Consider the following 20755-nt stretch of genomic DNA (forward strand, 5'->3'; position numbering starts at 1 on the left):
GATAAATTCAAAATTTCATATCAAAAGTTATCAAGATGGTTGAATGGTGTACCTGAGAGGGGTCCTGGGGAATGCATTAAATAAATGGTTGAGTTAAAAACATAAAACTTTCTTTCTTTACACACAAAGACAAATGAAGTGAAGGGGGGAGAGAGACAGCATAATGTACTATCAGTTCAAGTGGGCTCTTTTTGTCTTTCTTTCTCTTTTCTCCTATGATCCTATGATTTTACATTTTTCCATAATCATATCTTAGCTTCATTTATATATTTCAATACACTCTATGCTCTTTTAAACCACATTTAAAACAAGGTTCCAATTCATACACGTACATGCATTTATGTCGACATCTCTTCTTACCAATATAAGCCTCCATTCTTTCCTCACTTGCTACCCTTTTCTATTATTTCAACTTTACTTTTAGTTAACTCTTTCTTTTCAAACTAAATTCAATTATGTCCAACGTAATGTGAAAGTAACAAATATATATAGTGTAATGTATATAAGACTTGCAATGGTGTTCTTTTAGCTTTCAACAACGTGTTTTTCTCTTAATTATTATAACTAAAAGGTTGTAGTGTTTGTACAATCTAATCAAAAGTTCAACTTTCAAACTCCAAATGTTGTTTTTAAAATAATATAGTAGGTATTCTTTATGACACGGGAACCACTAAAAATACCACTAACTAATTATGTTTTAACTAAGAAAATAATAATAAAGAAGAGAACTAATTAAGATATGTTTTTTTTTAAAAAAAATTGTTCTATCAACAATCTAGAGATCGATCTTATAGAAGGGTGGAAGATGAAGTGAATTATTTTTGTTATATTTAAAAATGTCTAAAAATATTTTATATGATGTATTAGAAAAACCATAACATATTTTCTTTTTAAAGTATAAGAAATGAAGAAGTACAACCACCCAATGATCATTTGGATAAAGATGCCTTTTATGTCAAATTTACACCATTCCAAATTAATCAATATGATCAAACTATTTAAAATAAAATTGGAAAAAAAAGATATAATATTATTATTAATTATTATTTTGAAATGTATAAATATATATTTAATTCAAACGAAGTTATGATGAGATATTGATAAACCTTAAGCCACCCTCATCAAGTGCACTCGTTTATGAATTTTTGTGTGTATGTTATATATGAACCAATTACCAACTTAAAAGTTAGTTAAGTGAATAAATGATGTGGGGTTTGTAAGTTTAGTTAATTAAGTACGTTATAAATAGATTTATCTTTATAAATTTTAAATTTTGTAATAACTATTTCCGTTATTGTTTTAGAGGAATGATGATGAAAATTAATGAAGTAAGTTTATAACTTGAAGATGTGTCAAAATATAGAGAGATGGAGGAAAGGTCGAGTAATTAATTTGTCACGTTGATTGCTCTCAAGACACAACTGTTGTTGTTAAATTAGGTGTTGTTTTTTTGCGTCGTGGTTTTGTTTGTCTAGGTGTTATTAATTATGTATTCTGGCTGTTTGATGGAAGAAAGAAGGTGGGTGGAGGCCCCCATTGCCATGATATTATTATTTTGTATATGATTACAAAATAATTTAAGTGTCTCCTGCTTGAGTTGGAACATAAAAATGCATGGATGTCTCACATTTATAGGTTCATATTTTTGATACATCAAATTGAAGTTTTGGAAGTTGTAAAATATACCATATATATTTATACATGGGAATTAAAAGATGAGAGGGGTCAACTAGTTGGCCACATTTTGAGCACAAAAAACAAACCAATCTGTTGGTTCCACCTAGTTGGGTTTGGCTTTTTTAATCCATTTGATGATCTATTGAATAGTACTTTGGATTTAATGCAACTAAAAGTTAAAAATATTTGAGGAGGAGCTTCGTTAATATGTGTCAAAGGCTTTACGAAAAATTGTGAATGCGACAATGGCTTGATAAGTAATGAATCAGTGGTGCAACGTGATGGTGGTTTGTTATTGTGGAAACTCAAGTTAGAGAATTAATTGAGAGTAAGGTTGTTTTACTACTCATCCATTTAAAGATAAGGGTAAACATTTGGGGTTCAATGAGTTTATATGTCCCTACAATTATTTAAAATCATCAATTTTATATGATTAATTATATTGACGTGTGAAGCTTTGAGAAAAGTCACTTGAAGGGACATATAATCAACCCTCTCAATGAACTAATAATTGAAGTTAACTTCAATCTTGTTTTACATCATCCTTCTTCAATCTTCATTTCTTGTTTAATTTGGGTGTGTCTAATATACTCTTTTCAAGTGATATTAGAGAGTATGATTATGATACTATTTAAACTTTCATTATTGTGTATATGACATTTCAATACTATACAATCTATTTTTCCTTTTTGGGATGTGCATCTTGATACTAATGGGACATATAGGTGAATTTGAGTGTAAGTTGAGTTAAATATTTACTAAACTAAAATTCAATGATACTACAGTTTAATGGTCAAGTTTGGTAACGAACTTGATCAAGAAGAAAGACAACAATTTAAAAACAACATGATTTAAAGTCTAACTAGAGAGAGGCGAAAGGCCTACCTCAACCAAGGGATAATTAGAAGAACGTGGAAATCAGGAGCACCCAATTTAAAGTCTTTCACTATTTGATATGAGAAGGAAAGGGAAGACGAAGTAAGTTGTTGATGAACCTGCTTTGGGCTCGGGCCCAAGGACGGACAGTCTTGACTTGGCTCAACGTTAAAATGGGTTGGGAAAAAAGACCGATTGCCAAATCAATGGCTTCGATGGCTTCGGTTCGGTTCGGTTCGGCTCACTCTATCGACCGTCGAACTTGAACTTCTGCAAAATTTCTCTACTCGCCGAACTTTCTTACTCTTTTTTTTTTTTTTCTTTTCCAAATTCGTTGCATTATCCTCTTCGGTGATAACCAAAATTTTAAACTTGGACTCTAGTTCACAGATTTCATAAAGAATTGCTTAACAAATGACGATTTCTTGTTCAACTACCTTCACAACTTTAGCTGAATCTTCAATCCACTGTCTTTCTGACCCATGGAAGCCATTGTCTTCAATGAAACCCATTGGGAAACGAACTCCCAAGATTCTACTCTTTGGCTACCGCAATTTGTCCCTGCGATTGTCACCTCTACGTTCCAATTCCCTGTCCCAAAGTGGCTTTCGTCCTCTTTGCTTCTTCAATGCTAAAGATGAATCCGGCGGCGATTTTCAGCAGAAGGTATGCTCCTCCTCATTTAATTCCCCATTAATTTTCAGCGTACTTTCCATTGAAGTACATATGCTGGGTTACTGAAAAGAAAAGTTAGTGTTGTAACTAATGTTGAGGAATTTTGTTTGCAAAATTCTTAACTTTTGATTTGTTGGAAAAAAAAAAAAAAAAAGGAAAATGGTTTGTTTTGGGTTTAAGAGAACTTAGAAACATTGTTGCAGGAAAATGGGGCGGGATGGCCTATCTTGAGGCGGTGGGACGTGCCATGGGAATGGCCAACGGTTTCATTAACTTCATTAGCTTGTGGATTAAGGTGGCTTCTTATAACTTCTTTTGTTCAAGTGTGATTGCTTTCCCAATTTGCTAGATGGATTAAAGTTAATGTTTTCCCAGACAGTTTCATTGTCACAGGATTGGTTGAATCTGCTGCCATACCATATCTTGGTATTCGCATTGAAGAGCTAAGCTTAGACGAGAAGGCTGAAATACTTTTCCTGGACCAAGGGTATGTCTTGATTTTAGATAGAACGTCTAGTTTTTCAAATTCAGACCTGCCCTTTAATCATTTCTGAAGTACCTAAGATTTGTGATGTGATATTCTGATGAGGAGTCTCCTACCACTTTACATTTATTTTTGAGAACCCAAAATGAGACTTAATTATTCTTTGGTTGTTTTGGCAGCATTACAACTGTGACAGTGCTTGGGATCTTATACAGCATTGCCAACACTTTCCAACCACTTCCTGATGACTTGTACCGATATGGTATTCTCAACTAAAAAGTATTTTAGAGTCCTTAATCTCTTTTTTTCCTTGGGAAAAGAGTATTTGATCATTTAATATATGTTCATGTTTCTTCATTATTATTATTTGTTTCACAATTCCTCCTGATAAACTATGTATCATGACTCCAAAACCCTTTGTTCTTTTTTTATTTCAGAGTGGAAAAACATCATTTCATGTTATTAATAGTCTTTTGGTGACTTGATCAGGCTCTACATATTGATGATTTTGCATTATTCAGATATTAGGGACCCCTTGAATCTGCAGAGGGGCTGGCTCTTATGGGCAGCAGTTGGTCTGGTTGGTGCCCTGGCTTCTATTGCCGTGACAGGAGCCGTTTTGTCTTCATTTAACGGTGGGAGTACTCAAAGAGAGGTTAGAAACGATAAATGATCTTTTCCATACTTTCCACTGGTTATTTTAAGCTGGAACTGGAGAGTACATAGCTCTACACCACAGCTACAGCCCCTGCAGTTCTCGACTTCTTGATAGCTTTATACTACAGAGCACTTAAATTCTTTTTTTTTCTTTTATAACTACACAGCACTTAGAGATAGTTGGTAGTTCAAGATCAGTTTTGCTCAATTAAGTTTTCCTTGTGATTGAAGGAATTTTTTTTTAAAAAAACTAAAAACTGTGCTACATATTGTTTATGATGTTTATGAAGTATGAATGAGCTTGCTTCATTATTTTGAGAGTATCATTTTCCTTCCTGGCTCTGGGATTTTTCACTACAAAGACTCGTAAGTTCTCTTTTTATTTTGGTTTCAGACAGATGCTCTTGTCCGCTTGCTTCCACTAATTGGATCTTCCAGCATCAGGTTACTTTTTCTAATTTGCATATATTTGGGCTTTCTAAATGTCTAGTCCTACGGATCATCATTTAGGGGTTCAATATACTATAGGTGATCAATTAATTTAGAAATAAGCAAGTGAAATCAGCACACATGTTTCCATTTCAGCACTGCTTGTCTGGTGGGCATCACAGGGGTCCTTGCGCCAGTGCTTGAAGAGACTGTATTCCGAGGATTTCTTATGGTGTCTCTTACCAAGTGGTATGGTCTCTTATTAGTGGTTATTATGAGCCTAAGATATGTTCCACTTCTTTACACATGAAACCGTGGTGATATCCTCAATTAAGTTTAGCTTTTCTTATAAAAAAAAGACAATTCCATGTTTTTTACATAGAACAAAAATTAAACTTGTATGAGAACACTTACTGTTTGCACAGTAAAAAAGAGAGTACTGCATCTGAGACATGCATTAAGATATCTTGAAAAAGAACGTCTGGCAACATAGAATTGGGTGATATAAAATTGAGAAAATAGTTATTACATAGTTTCATGAAGCTGCATGCATCCGTGAAGGAAAGGATGGGATGTTGTTAGGTGAGGGCTTGCACGGTCGATATTAAATTTCTAATATGGCCTCTGTTTCTTTACTTATCTTGACGCACACTATGACGAACACAAATGACTTAAGTTTGTTGAAAGTGATTGTTCAAGAGAACATGTTTAAAAATAAGTTGTTTTGTCCTGACTGTGATTATTGTATCTGTCTAGTACAAATTTAGGACATTATGTGAACATTATTGTCTCTTGTCCTTCAATTATCTTGGTACTTTCTTGGATTTAACTTCTGAAATTACCATTTATGTGTAATAAACTAGCATGTTTATCCTTACTTTCTCTCCTTCCTCCAGGACTCCCACGCCAGTTGCCGTTCTGATTAGTGCAGCTGTATTTGCACTTGCTCATCTAACCCCTGGAGAGTTTCCCCAGCTGTTTGTGCTTGGTAATGTTAATCAACTTTAAGTTCTCTTGAAACTATGACTTTTCTCGACACTTTCTACATGTGACTTGAAATACCACCTAAAATCCTTATGGACTGACACTTTAGGTTAGGAGCCACCTGTCAGTAATAACTGAACTGACTTTATTTCGAGGGCATACACATAATATGCTTCCTTGTGGCAAAAAATCATGTAGGAACTGCTCTGGGATTTTCGTATGCTCAAACTCGCAACCTCTTGACCCCTATCACCATACATGCTTTGTGGAATTCTGGTGTCATTTTGCTTCTTACCTTCCTTTCGGTAAAACATTAATCTCAAAGTGGAAGTATAATCTTATGCTTCAAATTCATAGTACAAAATGTTCTAATCTAACTGTTATTTCCCCTGCCTTTCTTTTGCATATAGCTCCAAGGTTACGACATCAAGGAATTGCTGCAGACAACATGATGGAATTTGAGGTTTCTTCTGTTAAAATCAATTCACATGTGCAGCCAATCCTCCATTTAGATATTTTCTTTTTGCTTTGTTCCTATTATATTGGCATCAAATCCTGATAGAACAGTGAATAGGTTGTCAAAAGCTACATTTTCCTTTTTGAAGATGATCATATCTTTGTGTAAACTAGTTGATAAAATGAGCTTATTATTGTTTTTTTCCACTCTCGTAAGAGGTGAAATAATTGTAATGTAAAGATCGAAGTATCAACTTTTCAAATGGTAACTGGTATCAAATCTACTAATTAAGCTATTCTTGAATTATACTTTGCCTCTTTCCTATTATAACCAAATTCTTAGAAAAATCAAAGTTAGCGGTGCAATAGATTGGTTTGGTCGAGATCTTGTGTTAGTAGCAACAATCCTCAAAACATATCTAGTCTACTTTTAACATAATTTCTCACAACTTTATTTTGGTTGTCACCTTATAAAGTTTATAAGTCCTATGTGAATGAAGATCATAAATATATAATCATTCCCAACATCTTTTTCACAATTTAAGTAAAGACCATAAATTGATTTCCTTAAAAATTGAAATCCAACTGGTGAAATACAAAATCCATTTCAAAATCAAGAATCTTTTTTAAATTATTACAACCAGTAAATAAGTTGGTAAGTATATCAAGAACTCTATTTGGAAAGTCAAACCCTTTTAAGGTGCAATAGATGATTCAAAATTTCAAACTAACTATTATTACATCAAATTAATTAATACAGTTGTCTTTGGCCATTGAAAAGAAAAGGCAAAGCAAAGAAAACGTCAAGGAAGTCTTCAATACAACGTTTTGTTTATTTATTTTTTTCTTAACACACTTGATGATAATATGGAAATTAAATACATAAGAGTTTGATTAAGAGTTATGAATTATTTAATGTAATAAAAAGAGACATGCATGAAAAATAGTGCAACAGTGTGATTAAAAAAAGAAGAAAATAAAGTGGGTTGCACGCATGGGGAAGTAAATCCAAGGTCAAGGAGTTAGAGACAAAAAGGGTTCGAACCGAGGGCTACATTTTTGGGACTTTCACTGAATTTGATTTCCGACTCCCAAACTTTAATTTCCCATTTGACTCTGTGAACCCTTTTCTTTCTTTTATTTATCTTATGGGCACTTGGCTTGTTGGTTTTGCTGCACCAACAGCAGACATTTTTAGCTCACTCAACTACATTATATTGGATTTGCTGCCCCTTAATTCACATTTTCCTCTATACATCTCTTTCTTTCTTTCTTTCTTTCACCTCCCTCTCTTAATATATATCAATTATGTACAACCATGTTTGACTTTCTTTTTATTGAAAAACATCATGTAAATAAAGACAGAAGATCAACAAAATAAGACCAAAGTATATGAAGGGAGGAAATCTCTTTCTAAAATTCAAAACATCCTATGTGAAGAAGATGCCATATAAAGATATTGATGGCCATTTGAAAGGTGGTGTATGGTTTATATAAGCATGTGCCTTTATCACGTGAACTTTTCTTTTCATTTCACAAGTTGGACAACCAATCTTTTTTTCTTTTTAGTTTAACAATATTTGAGAGTAAGGAGTCAACCTTTAAAAGTTCATGTTTGGTTAGAAGGATTGATGTCACACGCACACGCACGTCATATATGATGCATTTTATACTATATGTACTCTTTGTAAAGTATAAGCTTAGGGGTGAATCATAGTTAACATTTTGTCTTAAGCTCATATATATTAACCATTCTAGTGAATGAATGCATAGGATATAGTGCATTTTTCATGTGTGTATTATACAATATACATTAAGTACATGCATTTAATGTTTGTATTTACTTAATAGATTTTAATTAAGAAAATAAAAGGTACAAAATTGAAGTTATGGATGCATGTTATATTGCTTCTAAATCAAACTTACTGCTTAATATTTTAAACACCATGTTTCAGTCAAGTGATAATTACAAGCAACACAGTACACTACATTTTCAACGACTAACCTCAAATATTAATTTTAATATTTTCGGTTTTTTTTTTTTTCAATTTTGTTACTTTTTTACGTTAAAGATAGTGAATTCAAACAACAAATCATGTTGAGTTGTTAAGATATTTGTATCTTAATTGATCTATACTCACTTTAACTATTAGTTTTGATTTGATTGATATTATATAATTTAAAATAATTAGTGATTTATAAAAAGACAATTTTGAAGGGAGAGAAAATAAAAATAAAAATAAAAATGAATAATTATGATAGTTAAGAAGTAAAATTATTTAATTTTTACAACAAAGTACAACCCATTTACATCTTTCTAAGCAAAATTTATTTGAAATAAAGAGCATATATTTTGATTAAGAAAGGTCACAAAACCCTAAAAGCAAGGCAGGTGTGTGTTGAAAGAGAGGAGTTTTAGGAAGTGTGTGTGACGGTGAGATTATCATAAATGAGTCAAAAGCTTGACCCATAATTTAAAAAAAGGAAATACCCATTTTAGCCTTTTATTAATTATATAGTAAACACAAATTTCTCAATTTTGGATTTCTCAAATCTTATAATATATTAATTTGAATTCTGACAAATGCAGTGGAATAGAAACTGTGGGAATGGAATAGAAGCTGAATTTTGGGACTCCGAGGAATTCATCACTCATAAAAGTTAAAAATTAAATCTTCATAATTAATCTCATTGACATCTCTACCTATATATTAATATATGATAGGGTATTAATATTATTATTGGGATTTAAGTAAATGAGTATCGAAAATCGTTTTTTAGGTCCATGTTTCCATGTCTTGATTTCAAATATTAATCCTTTTTTTAATTTGAGAGAGTCACACCTTTGAAAAACTCTAAACCTCTTCTTCATTACCCTCCATATTAAATCCTAATTATTAACCCTTATCTTAATTAATTGAAATTCTAAATTAAAGAAAAAGAATCCAAGAAAAATCTCCCTCTCCCTCTTCCTCTTCCTCTTCCCAAATCTCCAGATTCCCCCATTTCCATAATCAGAATCATTATATATAATCAAGAAATTTCTTTTTCTAAAACTAATAAAGTTTCAATTTTAATCTTATTATCATGTGGGGTTCTTAAAAATCTCATCTTTTTTCAAGTTATGAACTTAAAATTGAAAAAGAAAAAAAAGAATACATATTTTTCTTTCTTTCTTGGTATATGTTTTGTTAATTAAATTGGTACTATAGAAAAGAGGGCTTTTATTTCTTTAAGAGTCACCACAAATAGCGGCTGATCCCTCGGAGGGAAACCCTCTTCAAAGGAACCATATATTGCCTTCAATTCAACTCAACTTTCTTCACACTCTTCTCTAAATTTTAATTACCAACAACCTCTCTCTCTTCTTTTTGCTTCTGCAATTTTTAGTTATCTTCTTCCTTTTCACTACTCTTCACCCTCTTTTTAGGGTTTTCTTACTTACAAAGCAAGTTCACAACTTTAGGGTTTTTTTCCTTTTTTTTCAATCTCTCACACCCCTCTTTTTAGGGTTTGTTATATATATTATTTATGGAGGAGAGAAATGATAGTGACAAAGTAGAAGAGGTAATGTTGCCAGGGTTTCGTTTTCATCCAACCGATGAAGAACTTGTTGGGTTTTACCTAAAGAGAAAGATTCAACAGAAACCTCTTCTTATTGAACTCATCAAACAAATTGACATCTACAAATATGATCCGTGGGATCTCCCAAGTAAGTAAAATTTTGTTTCATCCTTTCAAACACATCGTCATGTGTCATGCAGGCTACTGATATATATCTTTTGTTTCTTTTGGTGTGTTTAGAGTTGGGTGGTACTGGAGAAAAAGAATGGTATTTCTATTGTCCAAGAGATAGAAAATATAGGAATAGTGCAAGGCCAAACCGAGTAACTGGAGCTGGGTTTTGGAAGGCCACAGGAACCGACCGTCCTATTTACTCTTCTGATGGAACCAAGTGCATTGGACTCAAGAAATCACTTGTTTTCTATAAAGGGAGAGCTGCTAAAGGTGTCAAAACTGATTGGATGATGCATGAGTTTCGTCTACCTTCTCTCAATGATCCACTTCCAACTAAAAGACTCATTGACAAGCCCATTCCTCCCAATGTAATTCTTCTAAACCCATCTTCCCTTTTTTCATTTTTGTTTCATCAGAACAACTAGTTCAGTTCCTGTTATGCAATGTGTTAACCTAATATTATAGAGCAAAGACTGTGTTTGAGTAATAATGTTGTTACAAAAAACTAATTTACAAAATGTTGTGTTTTGTGTGTGTGTGCAGGACTCATGGGCAATATGTAGGATATTCAAGAAAACCAATTCCACAGCTCAAAGAGCTTTATCTCTTTCATCTAACAATATGATCCCACCATTATTATCTGAAACCAACACATCTGATGATAATAATAATAATCATCATCATAATCCTTATAATAATTTCCCCACAAAATTTCCCACTCTACTACCCTCCTTTGAATCCCACCAATATTCTTCCATTTCCAACAATAATATTACTTACCCTAACTTTGACTTTGTTGCCTCATGTAAGCCATTCAACTCTCAAATAATTTCCAATAATAGATCATTCTCTCATCTCCCAATTTTGGCTGAACCACCACCACCACCATCCAACACCACTGACCAAGAAAAATGTAGAGTTGATCTTTCTTCAATTTTGCTCAACATGTCATCATCAGTGCTTGGAGATTTTGGGATTATGAAGCCTAATGACACTGTAGATTTGCATGCTCAACATCAACAGTTCATGAACAATTATCCACAAACATTTTCACATGATCAAATGCAAGGAGCTGCTAGTGACCAGTTTGTTGGAGCCATAAGATCCAATGTTATTGGATCTTATCCTTTGAATATTAGTGATTTGGGGAAGCCAAATTTTATATGGGATTCTTCTTCTTCATGCCCTAGTGAAGTTTCAACAAGTTTGTCTACAACTAATTGCTACACTTGATGATGGAGTAAGTAGTTGAGTATGTAGAATAATCTTAAGTGCTTTTAACTTTTTTTTTTTTTTTTCAATTTAGGGTCCTTAATTGTTGTAGAAGCTACAAATAGCTTAATTAGGGCTTAGTTTTAATTAATATGGTAGGGAAAATGGTCTTGAGTTTATTTGTAAAAGCTCTTGTATCATATGGGATAATGTTTATTTTTGTAAACTCACTTATAGTGTTTTTATAAAAATTTGTCCAAAATATCTATGTTGATGAGTATATTTTTAACAATCTCTTCTATCACTTATACACACAACTATACCTTTTACAATATTTTATTTGACTTGTAATTAACAAAAGAAACTATTGTCATCTCCACAATTAAATGATATAATATTGTTAATTTTTATAATTTTGCTTTTACTTACATTCGAATTACATCATTAACGGCCTATCTCTATATGGCAATTGAAGTTATGCTCTTTTATTTATTTCTTAACTTTTAAAAATTAACTATTTTAGTCCTTACGTTTACTTTTTGTTACAAATTAATTGCATTAACTTAAAGATTTAAATGTGCATGTGTCTAATCCGCATATTTATAGCAAGGATATGGACACATATGATATATCCAAATATCATAGACGTTAATTAAAAGATGGTGTATTTTGTAATAATCTTTTAATTGAAAAGTAAGGATAAAGATTTTAGATTTTTTTTCTTTAAATTCTCGAAAACACTAAAATATACAAATTTTAGTGATTAAAGTAGACTTTTTTAAAATAACAAAATATAACAAACATCAAACATCAACTTTCATAGGGTGGAAGATTTTAAAATTTTATTTTCAAATGGGCTGACTCTTACTTTCTCCAATCATATACCTTATATAAACATATATATGACTTTGAATAAATGGATATATTGACTCACCAAACTTCCTGGACCAAATTAAACTTCAACGAAAGTAACACTTTTCTGCAACAATTTAATTAGTTCTTATACATCGAACCTTAGTTCGGTAACAATTTAGTAAGAATTACTTTAACTCTACCTTACAATTTGAATAACAATGTAGTCCTTTGCTATCATGAAAATACTACACTAAGATAAATGAATGCTTCTTATACATTTAGATTATAAAATCGATTCAGTGTTAAACATGTTTATAAATTATAAAAGATAATTAAAATCTTTGCACAATCAAAACAAACAATTCGAATTCATAACTTTTTCACAGTAGGAACTAATAATATTAAAGTCTTAAGGAGTAAATTATTACTACTTTTCATAAAACTTCAAACCAATAATCCTACTGATAAACCTATAAATTATAATCCTCCCTCAAACATCAGCCAGATAAGATTGCAGAATCCTCTGTCATTCTTGAATACATAGAAGAACAATGGAACCACCATCCCAAAATTCTTCCCGACCATCCTTACGAAAGAGCCAAACTTCGCTTGTTTGATCTTAATCAATCTCTTTTTTCCCCTCTTTATTATTTGTCATCACAATTAAGAGGAATGCTCTGTTTTTATGATATTTCAGATTCTCTTAGGTGCCTTGCCTATCCTCAAATCCATAGGAGAAGAAAGAGAGAGAGCTGTTGAAGAGCTTTCAAAATTGACAAGGGTATTTGAAGATGGAATGAAGAAAGATTTTCCTGGAAAATTTCCATTCTACCATGGAAAAAGCTTGGGATTACTTGATGTAGTTGTTGGGCCTAATGTTTGCAACTATTTGGCACTGCGTGAGGTGGTTGGAGATGTAATTCATTCAAAAAGAAACCCAGATTTTTGCTCATGGGTGGATGCTTTGAAGGAACATCCTCTGATTAAGGAAACTGTTCCTCCTCAACATAAAATGGTGCAGAAACTGAAAGAAAAGATCGTTCTAAAGCCTAAAGATAACCATATGAATATATTATGAAGGGATCATAATGGAGTTCGTTACTTTAGGACTATATGTTGGTTAATAAATTACGAATGAATGCATGAATGTATAAATATGTGTGCCAAAAATCCTTCGGGAAGGTGTTTCACCAGTCATGTTATTTATTTCAGTAATTCATACCTCCATAAGGGTCAAAACGCACGATAAATAAAACCCGGCTTGATTAACATTTCATTTTTCATTTTTTAAAAGTAGACAGGTGTTGAATTTGTAGTCAAATTCTACCAACAAAAACAAGTTTTAAGAACCAAATCTTTTTGTTTTGAAAAAACGAATAGGTTTGGTTTTGAAAACACTGGACAACAAAGTTAAGAAACATAAGTTAGTAGTGTCAACAAGTTAAGATTTGTTTTAATTTTGTATGAAGTATCGCTTTCTAGACAATTCATACCAAGACGAGGGTTTGCAGTGGATTTTTATTAGGGAACATTTGATCTATTCAACGTATATTTCATTCTAGAAAGTGTAATAATGTTTGGGAACTTTACATTTGAACGAAAAAAGACGTTTCGATACTGTTTTCTGTTCTGAACTGTCAAAAGTAGACTGTTAAAAGGGAAAAAGCAGAAGTGAGGGTTCCAAGTGGATCTTTCTGTTTATTAATATAAGTTGATCCAGTTTTTGGTTGCACCATAATAGTTGGTTGGTAGTCAATCTTGTCATTCTCAGCACTCTTGAAATCAATTTGAGGTCAACCTGAAGAATGAGAAGTATTAATGAATAACGCAGTCCAGCTTCTTGTAGCTTTCTCAACTTCTCCGCAGAACATCTATGGCGGCATCTCATAAGGTTCTTCAGCTTTCTCTCTGCCTACATCACCAGAAAACAGAATTTGTTAGGTACGGGATGCGATAAAGCTATTGCTAGGCTATTGATGAACAACAAATTAGTAAGGCAACCTTCTGAAACTGAGCTTGTATGCTGGCCAATAAAAGCTGATCTGTATTTTGAAATTCAATTTGATGCTTTCTGTTCAGTTTTAGGATACTTTTAACATCATCTTTATCAGAAAGAAGAAATTCATAGAAAACGCACATTGATTTCTCTATGGTTTCTGTTACAAAATTACTGGAATACCCATCCTCATCTTCCCATTCTCTTCCTTCAGCTTCAGCAAAACCATCATCTGAAGAACAATTACGTAGGTATCACTATCTCAACCTCAAAAGTTGCTAAATGTGGTGAATATTCTACCTTTGATGGGTGGAACTAGCAGAAGAGAACGAAATATGCAGCGGTTTTGGACATAGTTTTCAACTCTGTTGCCCTGAAATCTTTCTTCCTCCATGAATCTTTTCAGCATAACTTGAAAAAGTTGGAACTCACTAGCGACTTGGTTATAACGATGAATGCTTTGCGAGTCATATCGTTGCAGGTCAATGGATTTCCTAAGCTGCCATTGCAGAATTTCCCAGGAAAGACAAACTTGTCCTACGTACACTAGTTCTATGTCCCTAAGTAAATCTCCTATGAATTCAAGTCTCGTGTCAGCTCCCAGCCTCCGAGCTTTTCCGAACCATAATGACGGATTCTGTGAGTTCTGTGATGAAACTGGTTGCAGTGGATATTGTAGCTGCAGCAAACCTATAGAAATGAAATATAATGCAATGTTAAAAGTATCAAGAAATTGAACTATACTTCATTGAACATGGTGTTAGTACGTGTGGTACTACATTATCAAAAATTGCAAGTCTTGTTCATGGAAATATAACAAAATATTAATTCAAATATTAAGTAGACAAAAAGGAAAATGTAAGAACTTTTTCGAAGTATATAGATGGTGATGAGTACTCACCAATGGCATGCATACACTGATTGTTTAAGACATCGAGGTTCCACATTTTCTCTGCATAAGTCTTGTAGACCTTTTGTATCTCTCCCATCACTTCTTCATACTTCAATTTTTCATAAATTGTTTCTGCTGACTCAGTTTCCTCTTCAAAAATTGTTGGAAGTCCTCCAGTTCTTGAATTTTTCAGCTCCATTTCAAGCTGACGTACTATATCCTGATGATCTGGTAGATAATTTAGCTCAGACATATGATCAAATTTTGAAATGAAGCCTTTCTCCAGAAAATTCATTTTTGTTGATTTCTTTGAAAAGTTGACAGTTTCTTCCTCTTTCTGAGTCAAATTATTGAGAGATTCAAGTTGCTTGTTTTCCTCGGCATTGATCTCTTTGCATGACGAATCATCAACCTGATCATGATTGATCTTTGGAGAGCCATTGGTGGAGTCCCCTACAGATTCTGAATCAGATGGAACGGGACAATCTTCCCAAAACACTTGAACTTCTGGTTCAGGCAATGAATCAAACACGTCGGAACCATTGTTTTCTGAACCAACATCAAGAACTTCGCCACTACATTTCAAGCCACCAGAATTTCTTCCCTTAGAAACTATAGCCAAAGCTGTGGGTTGAATACGAGAAATAGCAGAATCAGCATTACACATTTCAAAATTTTCCCTCCCACAAGTAAAAGACGAGATAGTTTCCACAGAAACAGAGCATAAAACAGAATTCCTCGTTTTCCCACTGTTCTCACAATCCATTTCCATTTCACTACTCCCCTTCTCCTGAAATCCAGAAGGTTTAGAAAGGACTCGATTTTTGTCCAGAAACTCATTTCTTTGATCATCCTTCTGAAATCTTTAGAGAAACAAAACAGAGAGAAGAACCAATTAAAAACATGAGAAGGAAAAATGCATACCATTAAAAAGCTAAATAAAAAAAGCGAACCTGAAAACGTATTGTTGAACTAATCGGAAGGCAAAAAAGAGGAATTTGTGAAGAAAAATTCTGAAGGGCAGAAGGACGGGAAGCATATTGCAGAGAGAAATTGTTTTGTGTAATAACGTTTGAGGAAGAAACGAAGAAGTAGGTTAAAGGGAGCAAGTATGCTTGAAGGTATCATCATAATGAAATTAAGGAAATCCATGGAGAATTAGTGTTTGATTAAAAGCGAAGTTATAGAGACAGAGAAACTGAGATGGAGACGCTGCCTCTAATCTTCAACTAAAATGAAGGGAAGACGATGGACGTTTCCGCCAAGTTTGAATCTCAATTTCTTTTCCTATAGTTTCTTTTAGCCTCACTTATACCCTCCATTTTTTTTAAAATAAAAATTCCTAACCCTCTCATTTACAAATTCAACTATCCCAACTTAGGTAATCGTAAAAATTGCATAAACTTAATTGGTCAAAATTTAATATTTAAAGTGTAAATATGACAATTTTCAAATTTAAATTTTTAATTTTTTTCTAATCGGTATTTGTCTTAGACGAAAGCAATGAATGACAAACATATGTGTAGTGGCCAACGGAAGTAAGCGACCATTATAGAGTATATCAACTTTGTTAAGAGCATTATTGTTATGTTTATTAAAAACATGAGTCAAGTATATCAACGTTGTAAAAGAGTAAATTTGTTATAAAGTTTATCAAGAATACACCGTATCCAATCAAATTCAAACATAAACATGTTATTGGCCAAGAGCTTATATATTGCATATCTTTCAACTAAAGAAACAAATCTAAGGTTGAAACTTTCAATTTTGTTTCGTAGTTCATGAATTTTTTAAAAGTCAACTGTTTGTTTGGTATAATCAAACTTTGGATTTTAATTTTGAAAACTATCCCTCCTTTTCTTATAATTTCTTCATTGTGGTTTTGAGATTTCCTTGTAAACAATTCAGCGGTTATAAAATAACTAAAATTAAAAGCTACTTTTTTTAGATTCCGACCGAAGATTTTAATTTTTTGAAAATTCGTAATATAGTAATTAGATTTAAAGTATTGATATATATAACAATATTTAAAAAAATTATAAATAAATCAAAATTTGTTAGAGTCTATTAGCCATATGATAAACTCATATGTTATACACTTTGCTAAACCATACAGTAACTATTAGTTTATTATTGATAAATCATATGAGATATAAATAAACTTTGTTATATTTATAGTTTTTTTTTAAATATGGTTATACACTTAATTAAATATCGAAAAAGAAAAAAAAAAGAGATTTTGATGGTTCCAATGGTTTGGGCTCCACAAACTATTATAATCTAGAACTATTTTGTAAATAGTTTATAAAGTGTAATAGTTTTCTACGGCATAAATAGTTTATCAATTTTTTTATTTTTTAAAAAACCTCTCAACACAAACTATTGTAATCTAGGACTATAATAATGGACCATCTAGGACTATAATAATGGACCCTTGCGTTAAATGACATGGAATGGAAAATTATTACTATCACACACGATATTTTTCACTCGTCATCCTCACTTACAAAATCATTAAATTCGAGCCACTGCTCACACCCTTTTTCATAAAAAGTTTCACTTCTCACATCCTTCTTCACCCTCATAGAATTTAATTTGAATCAGTCCATAAAAGATTAAAATGTAATAGTTTGATGGGCTCCTTTTATTGGCTTGAAGTATACCAAACTCAACAAAATATAACAGCAGAGAATAGGCCTTGTATTAAAAGAAATAGTGAATAGAGCACAAGATTTTTTAGAGACAACAACTATGTTTATGCATGTCCTAATAAAATTTCAGATTGTATATCCTCCTAACAAATCTCCCTGATCTCTTTCCATAATCCAAACATTAATTATGTCCAACACACAAAGAAAATTGATACCTTCATATCATTCACTTATCTTACTAAACAGAAGAAGAAGAAGAAGTTTCTTTATCATATTTTATCAATCCCTCTTCTTCAGATGAATATGGCGATTGTAAGGAACAATTAATCAATTCTATGTGCTCTGTTTTGACTCATTTCCATTTCCACCATTTTCTTCACTACTATGAGTCTGAGAGGCTCTGTTTTTCTCTGTTTTTCCTCCCATGTATTTGTTATTGTGCATCCAAACTCTCAGCACCCGCTTTCCTATTCCAATTTCTCTACAAAATTCCTCCACTAATCTTTCTTCACTTTTCCCAATTCTCCATCCCATTTTCTCCGAAAACAATTGCATCTTCTCCTTCTGCTCCCCGCTGAATTTCGTCCTCTTTCTCTTCCTCTCTTTCCGCCTCAATTCATCCTCCTCCCCCGCTCCGCTGCTCAATGCCATCAACATATGGGCCCCCGAGAATTGAACTGGCGGGGGGATATGCGAAATCGGTAAAGGAATCGGTGAGGAAGGACTTTGCGATTTGATTCTGCTCAACCTCGGCGACGGCGGTGCACAGAGACGATATGGGTAGTAACGACGGTTAGGCCAAGGATCATCCGATTCACGGCGGTGGAAATTCCGATGACAACCACAAGCGGCGCAATTTAAAGAAGTGGGATCGGTGGGTGTGGAGGTAATGGAAGGCATAAACTCGCCGCAACCGTCGAGGGCATGGCCGCCGACGGCGGCGGCGTGATTCTTGAGACATTCTTTGTAAGAGATGAGCATAGAATTGGAATTGGAATTGGAATTTGAATTTGAGGTAACGTAATTAAGGGATGTGGGAAAATTTGGAAATTGGGTGATCTCAATTTATGGTGTGGACATATATAATTTGAGTTGCTTTTTTTTTTTTTGTTTTCTTTTCCACTCATACAATACAATGACTCGAAAATGGGGATTATGGAATCCAATTTTGCATTAGACGATAATGATGACGATGAAGAATAATGAAACGACGTGAATGTGACGACAATGATGATTAGGAACTACATTTTGACCAATTTGATGCATAATAATAATGAAATTGAGAGAGATTAACATAATCTAAACTTAATATCATAATTATTATTTTTAAAATGGAGAGGAGGAGAAAGGAAGAGGAAGAAGGTGGGAAACTTGATAACCACTGGTTAATGGAAAAAGAAATTTAGGGTACTTGATTCAAATTAGGAGGATGTAAATCCTTTGAAATTTGATTTGATATGTACCCAACAATTAATTGCTATTTGTTGATTAATTAGATATATATGTGTGTTGTTGTTGAATAAGGTGTTTTAATTAATACTATTGTCCATAACCTCATGTGGTCGGTCACTCCGCCATTTGTTCCCCCTTCTAATACGTGTCTCTTAAACAAACATTTACATCTTCTTTTCTACTACTAATTTTAAATTATATTCCCTTTTGAACTTCATTAAATTATATCATAAGGTTTTGTGTTTAAATTAAATACCTCCAACTTTTGCAACTTTATTAACCCAACTACTAATTTACTTTTTCTAAAATTAAAATATCTAGATTCTATACTTTTAATAACTAAATTCTAAAAAAGCTTAACATTTGTTGGAATTTCATATACTTATTTGATCTCTTTCCATTCAAAAAAAACTTTAAATTAAATTTATTAAAAGGTTTTTTTACATACTAAACTGTTAACACATTCACAAGGTCCACCAGGAAAAACAGACAAAATATCTCAGTCAAACACACGAGCGTGATTAGTCTTCTTACAAATAATCGTTTACTACTATCTAAACGATTTATCCATGACCGTTTAGGGTCTAAGTCATGATGCACAACTGTGTAATTCTTTTTAATGATGAGTATTGATCATGCTAAACGATGGTATTGAATTGTTTATATCATATTCATACGATTGTGTAGTTCTTTTTAAACAATAAAAGAAAATAGTTTCAAAATTAAACGATCGTGTTGACTACGGTAAACGATAGTTTAGATCATGTCAAAATAATATTTAAACGATATTGAATTCTCGAATATGAAAAAGATGAGGTAGCTTCGAGAAAAGGAAGAAAAATACGAATCATGGATACTACTTAAGAAAAAATCTAGAAGTATTATAACGACATCATATTTATTACACGGACGGACGATAAATATTTTGGTGTTTTTGTTATATTTATGAAAATTAGGGTGGATTGAAATAAATATTATGAATTAAAATATAAGATTTATTATAAGGAAGTAAAGTGGTATAATATGATAAAGTGTGTTAAATAAATAATGATAGTTATCCAAAAACAAGAAAAGGGATAAGAATATAGAAAAGTAAATGAGATTGTGGTGGTGGACAGGTGTCAGAAAGAGAGGGAAGGAGAATGGGGGACATCGGCATGTGTGTATATTTTGGGGTTAGTGGCGTAATGAAAACCATTAAGAAACATAATTAAGGGAATTAATATTAGGGAGGAAAATATATATAGAAAAGGAAGATAACTAAGGTTGATGACAGGACAGGATTGTTTGTCTGATATCATATGATAATTTGGTGAGTTGTGACATTAAATCATTTAATTAATTACAAATGCATAACTTTACGGCTTAGGCCATAGCTTTTTGTAATGTGAGTTTGAAATGACATTATGAAAACAAAAAAAGAAAAACAAACAAACAAACAAAGGCGTGCTAAGATTAAATGGCTCGCATTGGTGTGCGGTGCCACCGTAGTGATAGGCCTATGGGATTTGCCAATATAATGATCTTCATGTGCCTGCGGGATTTGCTTATATGATGATCTTCATGTTCCTCCATTTCTTCTATTATTGTATAAATAATTGAACCATTTCTCTTTAATAAATCATGCTTATTTGTTGCTCAACATTTTTTTTTTTGGTTGGATTCTTTGTTTGTTATTGTTTTCCTTTCTAATATGGTCCATGTAAATTAAATTTGAATTC

At 32.6% G+C, this 20755-nt stretch overlaps 4 protein-coding genes across 5 annotated transcripts; 2 read left to right on the top strand and 2 right to left on the bottom strand.

Annotated features, from left to right (window-relative positions):
• Window positions 1-2861: 2861 nt before the first annotated feature.
• LOC101219539 lies at window positions 2862-6545 on the top strand. Its single transcript, XM_004135130.3, has 10 exons — window positions 2862-3219; window positions 3432-3523; window positions 3608-3715; window positions 3892-3974; window positions 4234-4367; window positions 4764-4813; window positions 4955-5047; window positions 5695-5786; window positions 5981-6087; window positions 6193-6545. Exons 1-10 carry the CDS (start codon window positions 2968-2970, stop codon window positions 6232-6234), a joined length of 1053 nt encoding a protein of 350 aa, XP_004135178.1. The 5' UTR covers window positions 2862-2967; the 3' UTR covers window positions 6235-6545.
• Window positions 6546-9578: 3033 nt separating this feature from the next.
• Window positions 9579-11477, top strand: LOC101205554 (protein FEZ). The gene is made up of 3 exons (XM_011657377.2): window positions 9579-9950; window positions 10043-10344; window positions 10520-11477. Exons 1-3 carry the CDS (start codon window positions 9770-9772, stop codon window positions 11207-11209), a joined length of 1173 nt encoding a protein of 390 aa, XP_011655679.1. The 5' UTR covers window positions 9579-9769; the 3' UTR covers window positions 11210-11477.
• Window positions 11478-13558: 2081 nt separating this feature from the next.
• Window positions 13559-16209, bottom strand: LOC105435571. Of its 2 annotated transcripts, XM_011657380.2 has the most exons (6): window positions 15885-16209; window positions 14941-15794; window positions 14340-14729; window positions 14181-14271; window positions 14045-14085; window positions 13766-13955 (listed from the first exon to the last, which is right to left on the bottom strand). In XM_011657380.2, the coding sequence occupies exons 1-6, from the start codon at window positions 15968-15970 to the stop codon at window positions 13915-13917; spliced, it is 1503 nt and encodes a 500-aa protein (XP_011655682.1). In that variant the 5' UTR covers window positions 15971-16209; the 3' UTR covers window positions 13766-13914. The 2 variants fall into 2 exon arrangements, with proteins under 2 accessions (XP_011655680.1, XP_011655682.1); XM_011657378.2 differs by having other exon boundaries at window positions 13559-13955; window positions 14045-14271.
• A 1369-nt stretch (window positions 16210-17578) lies between these two features.
• LOC101205317 (zinc-finger homeodomain protein 8) lies at window positions 17579-18809 on the bottom strand. Its single transcript, XM_004135409.3, has one exon. The coding sequence runs from the start codon at window positions 18561-18563 to the stop codon at window positions 17916-17918; it is 648 nt and encodes a 215-aa protein (XP_004135457.1). The 5' UTR covers window positions 18564-18809; the 3' UTR covers window positions 17579-17915.
• Window positions 18810-20755: the final 1946 nt, after the last annotated feature.

The sequence above is a fragment of the Cucumis sativus genome, chromosome 5, assembly GCF_000004075.3.
Source record: "Cucumis sativus cultivar 9930 chromosome 5, Cucumber_9930_V3, whole genome shotgun sequence".
In the NCBI taxonomy this organism is placed as follows: Eukaryota; Viridiplantae; Streptophyta; class Magnoliopsida; order Cucurbitales; family Cucurbitaceae; genus Cucumis; species Cucumis sativus.

What these genes read in the sequence shown, in the direction of transcription:
- LOC101219539 (XM_004135130.3), top strand. Translation starts at nt 2,968, where the DNA reads ATGACGATTTCTTGTTCAACTACCTTCACAACTTTAGCTGAATCTTCA. An exon ending in ATACTTTTCCTGGACCAAGG is followed by an intron (nt 3,716 to 3,891) that starts GTATGTCTTGAT and finishes TTGTTTTGGCAG; the next exon opens with CATTACAACTGTGACAGTGC. An exon ending in ATGGTGTCTCTTACCAAGTG is followed by an intron (nt 5,048 to 5,694) that starts GTATGGTCTCTT and finishes TCCTTCCTCCAG; the next exon opens with GACTCCCACGCCAGTTGCCG.
- LOC101205554 (XM_011657377.2), top strand. Translation starts at nt 9,770, where the DNA reads ATGGAGGAGAGAAATGATAGTGACAAAGTAGAAGAGGTAATGTTGCCA. An exon ending in TGATCCGTGGGATCTCCCAA is followed by an intron (nt 9,951 to 10,042) that starts GTAAGTAAAATT and finishes TGGTGTGTTTAG; the next exon opens with AGTTGGGTGGTACTGGAGAA. An exon ending in ACAAGCCCATTCCTCCCAAT is followed by an intron (nt 10,345 to 10,519) that starts GTAATTCTTCTA and finishes GTGTGTGTGCAG; the next exon opens with GACTCATGGGCAATATGTAG.
- LOC105435571 (XM_011657378.2), bottom strand. Translation starts at nt 15,970, where the DNA reads ATGCTTCCCGTCCTTCTGCCCTTCAGAATTTTTCTTCACAAATTCCTC. An exon ending in GCTAGTTCCACCCATCAAAG is followed by an intron (nt 14,272 to 14,339) that starts GTAGAATATTCA and finishes ATTGTTCTTCAG; the next exon opens with ATGATGGTTTTGCTGAAGCT. An exon ending in TACAAGCTCAGTTTCAGAAG is followed by an intron (nt 13,956 to 14,044) that starts GTTGCCTTACTA and finishes CTGGTGATGTAG; the next exon opens with GCAGAGAGAAAGCTGAAGAA.
- LOC101205317 (XM_004135409.3), bottom strand. Translation starts at nt 18,563, where the DNA reads ATGCTCATCTCTTACAAAGAATGTCTCAAGAATCACGCCGCCGCCGTC.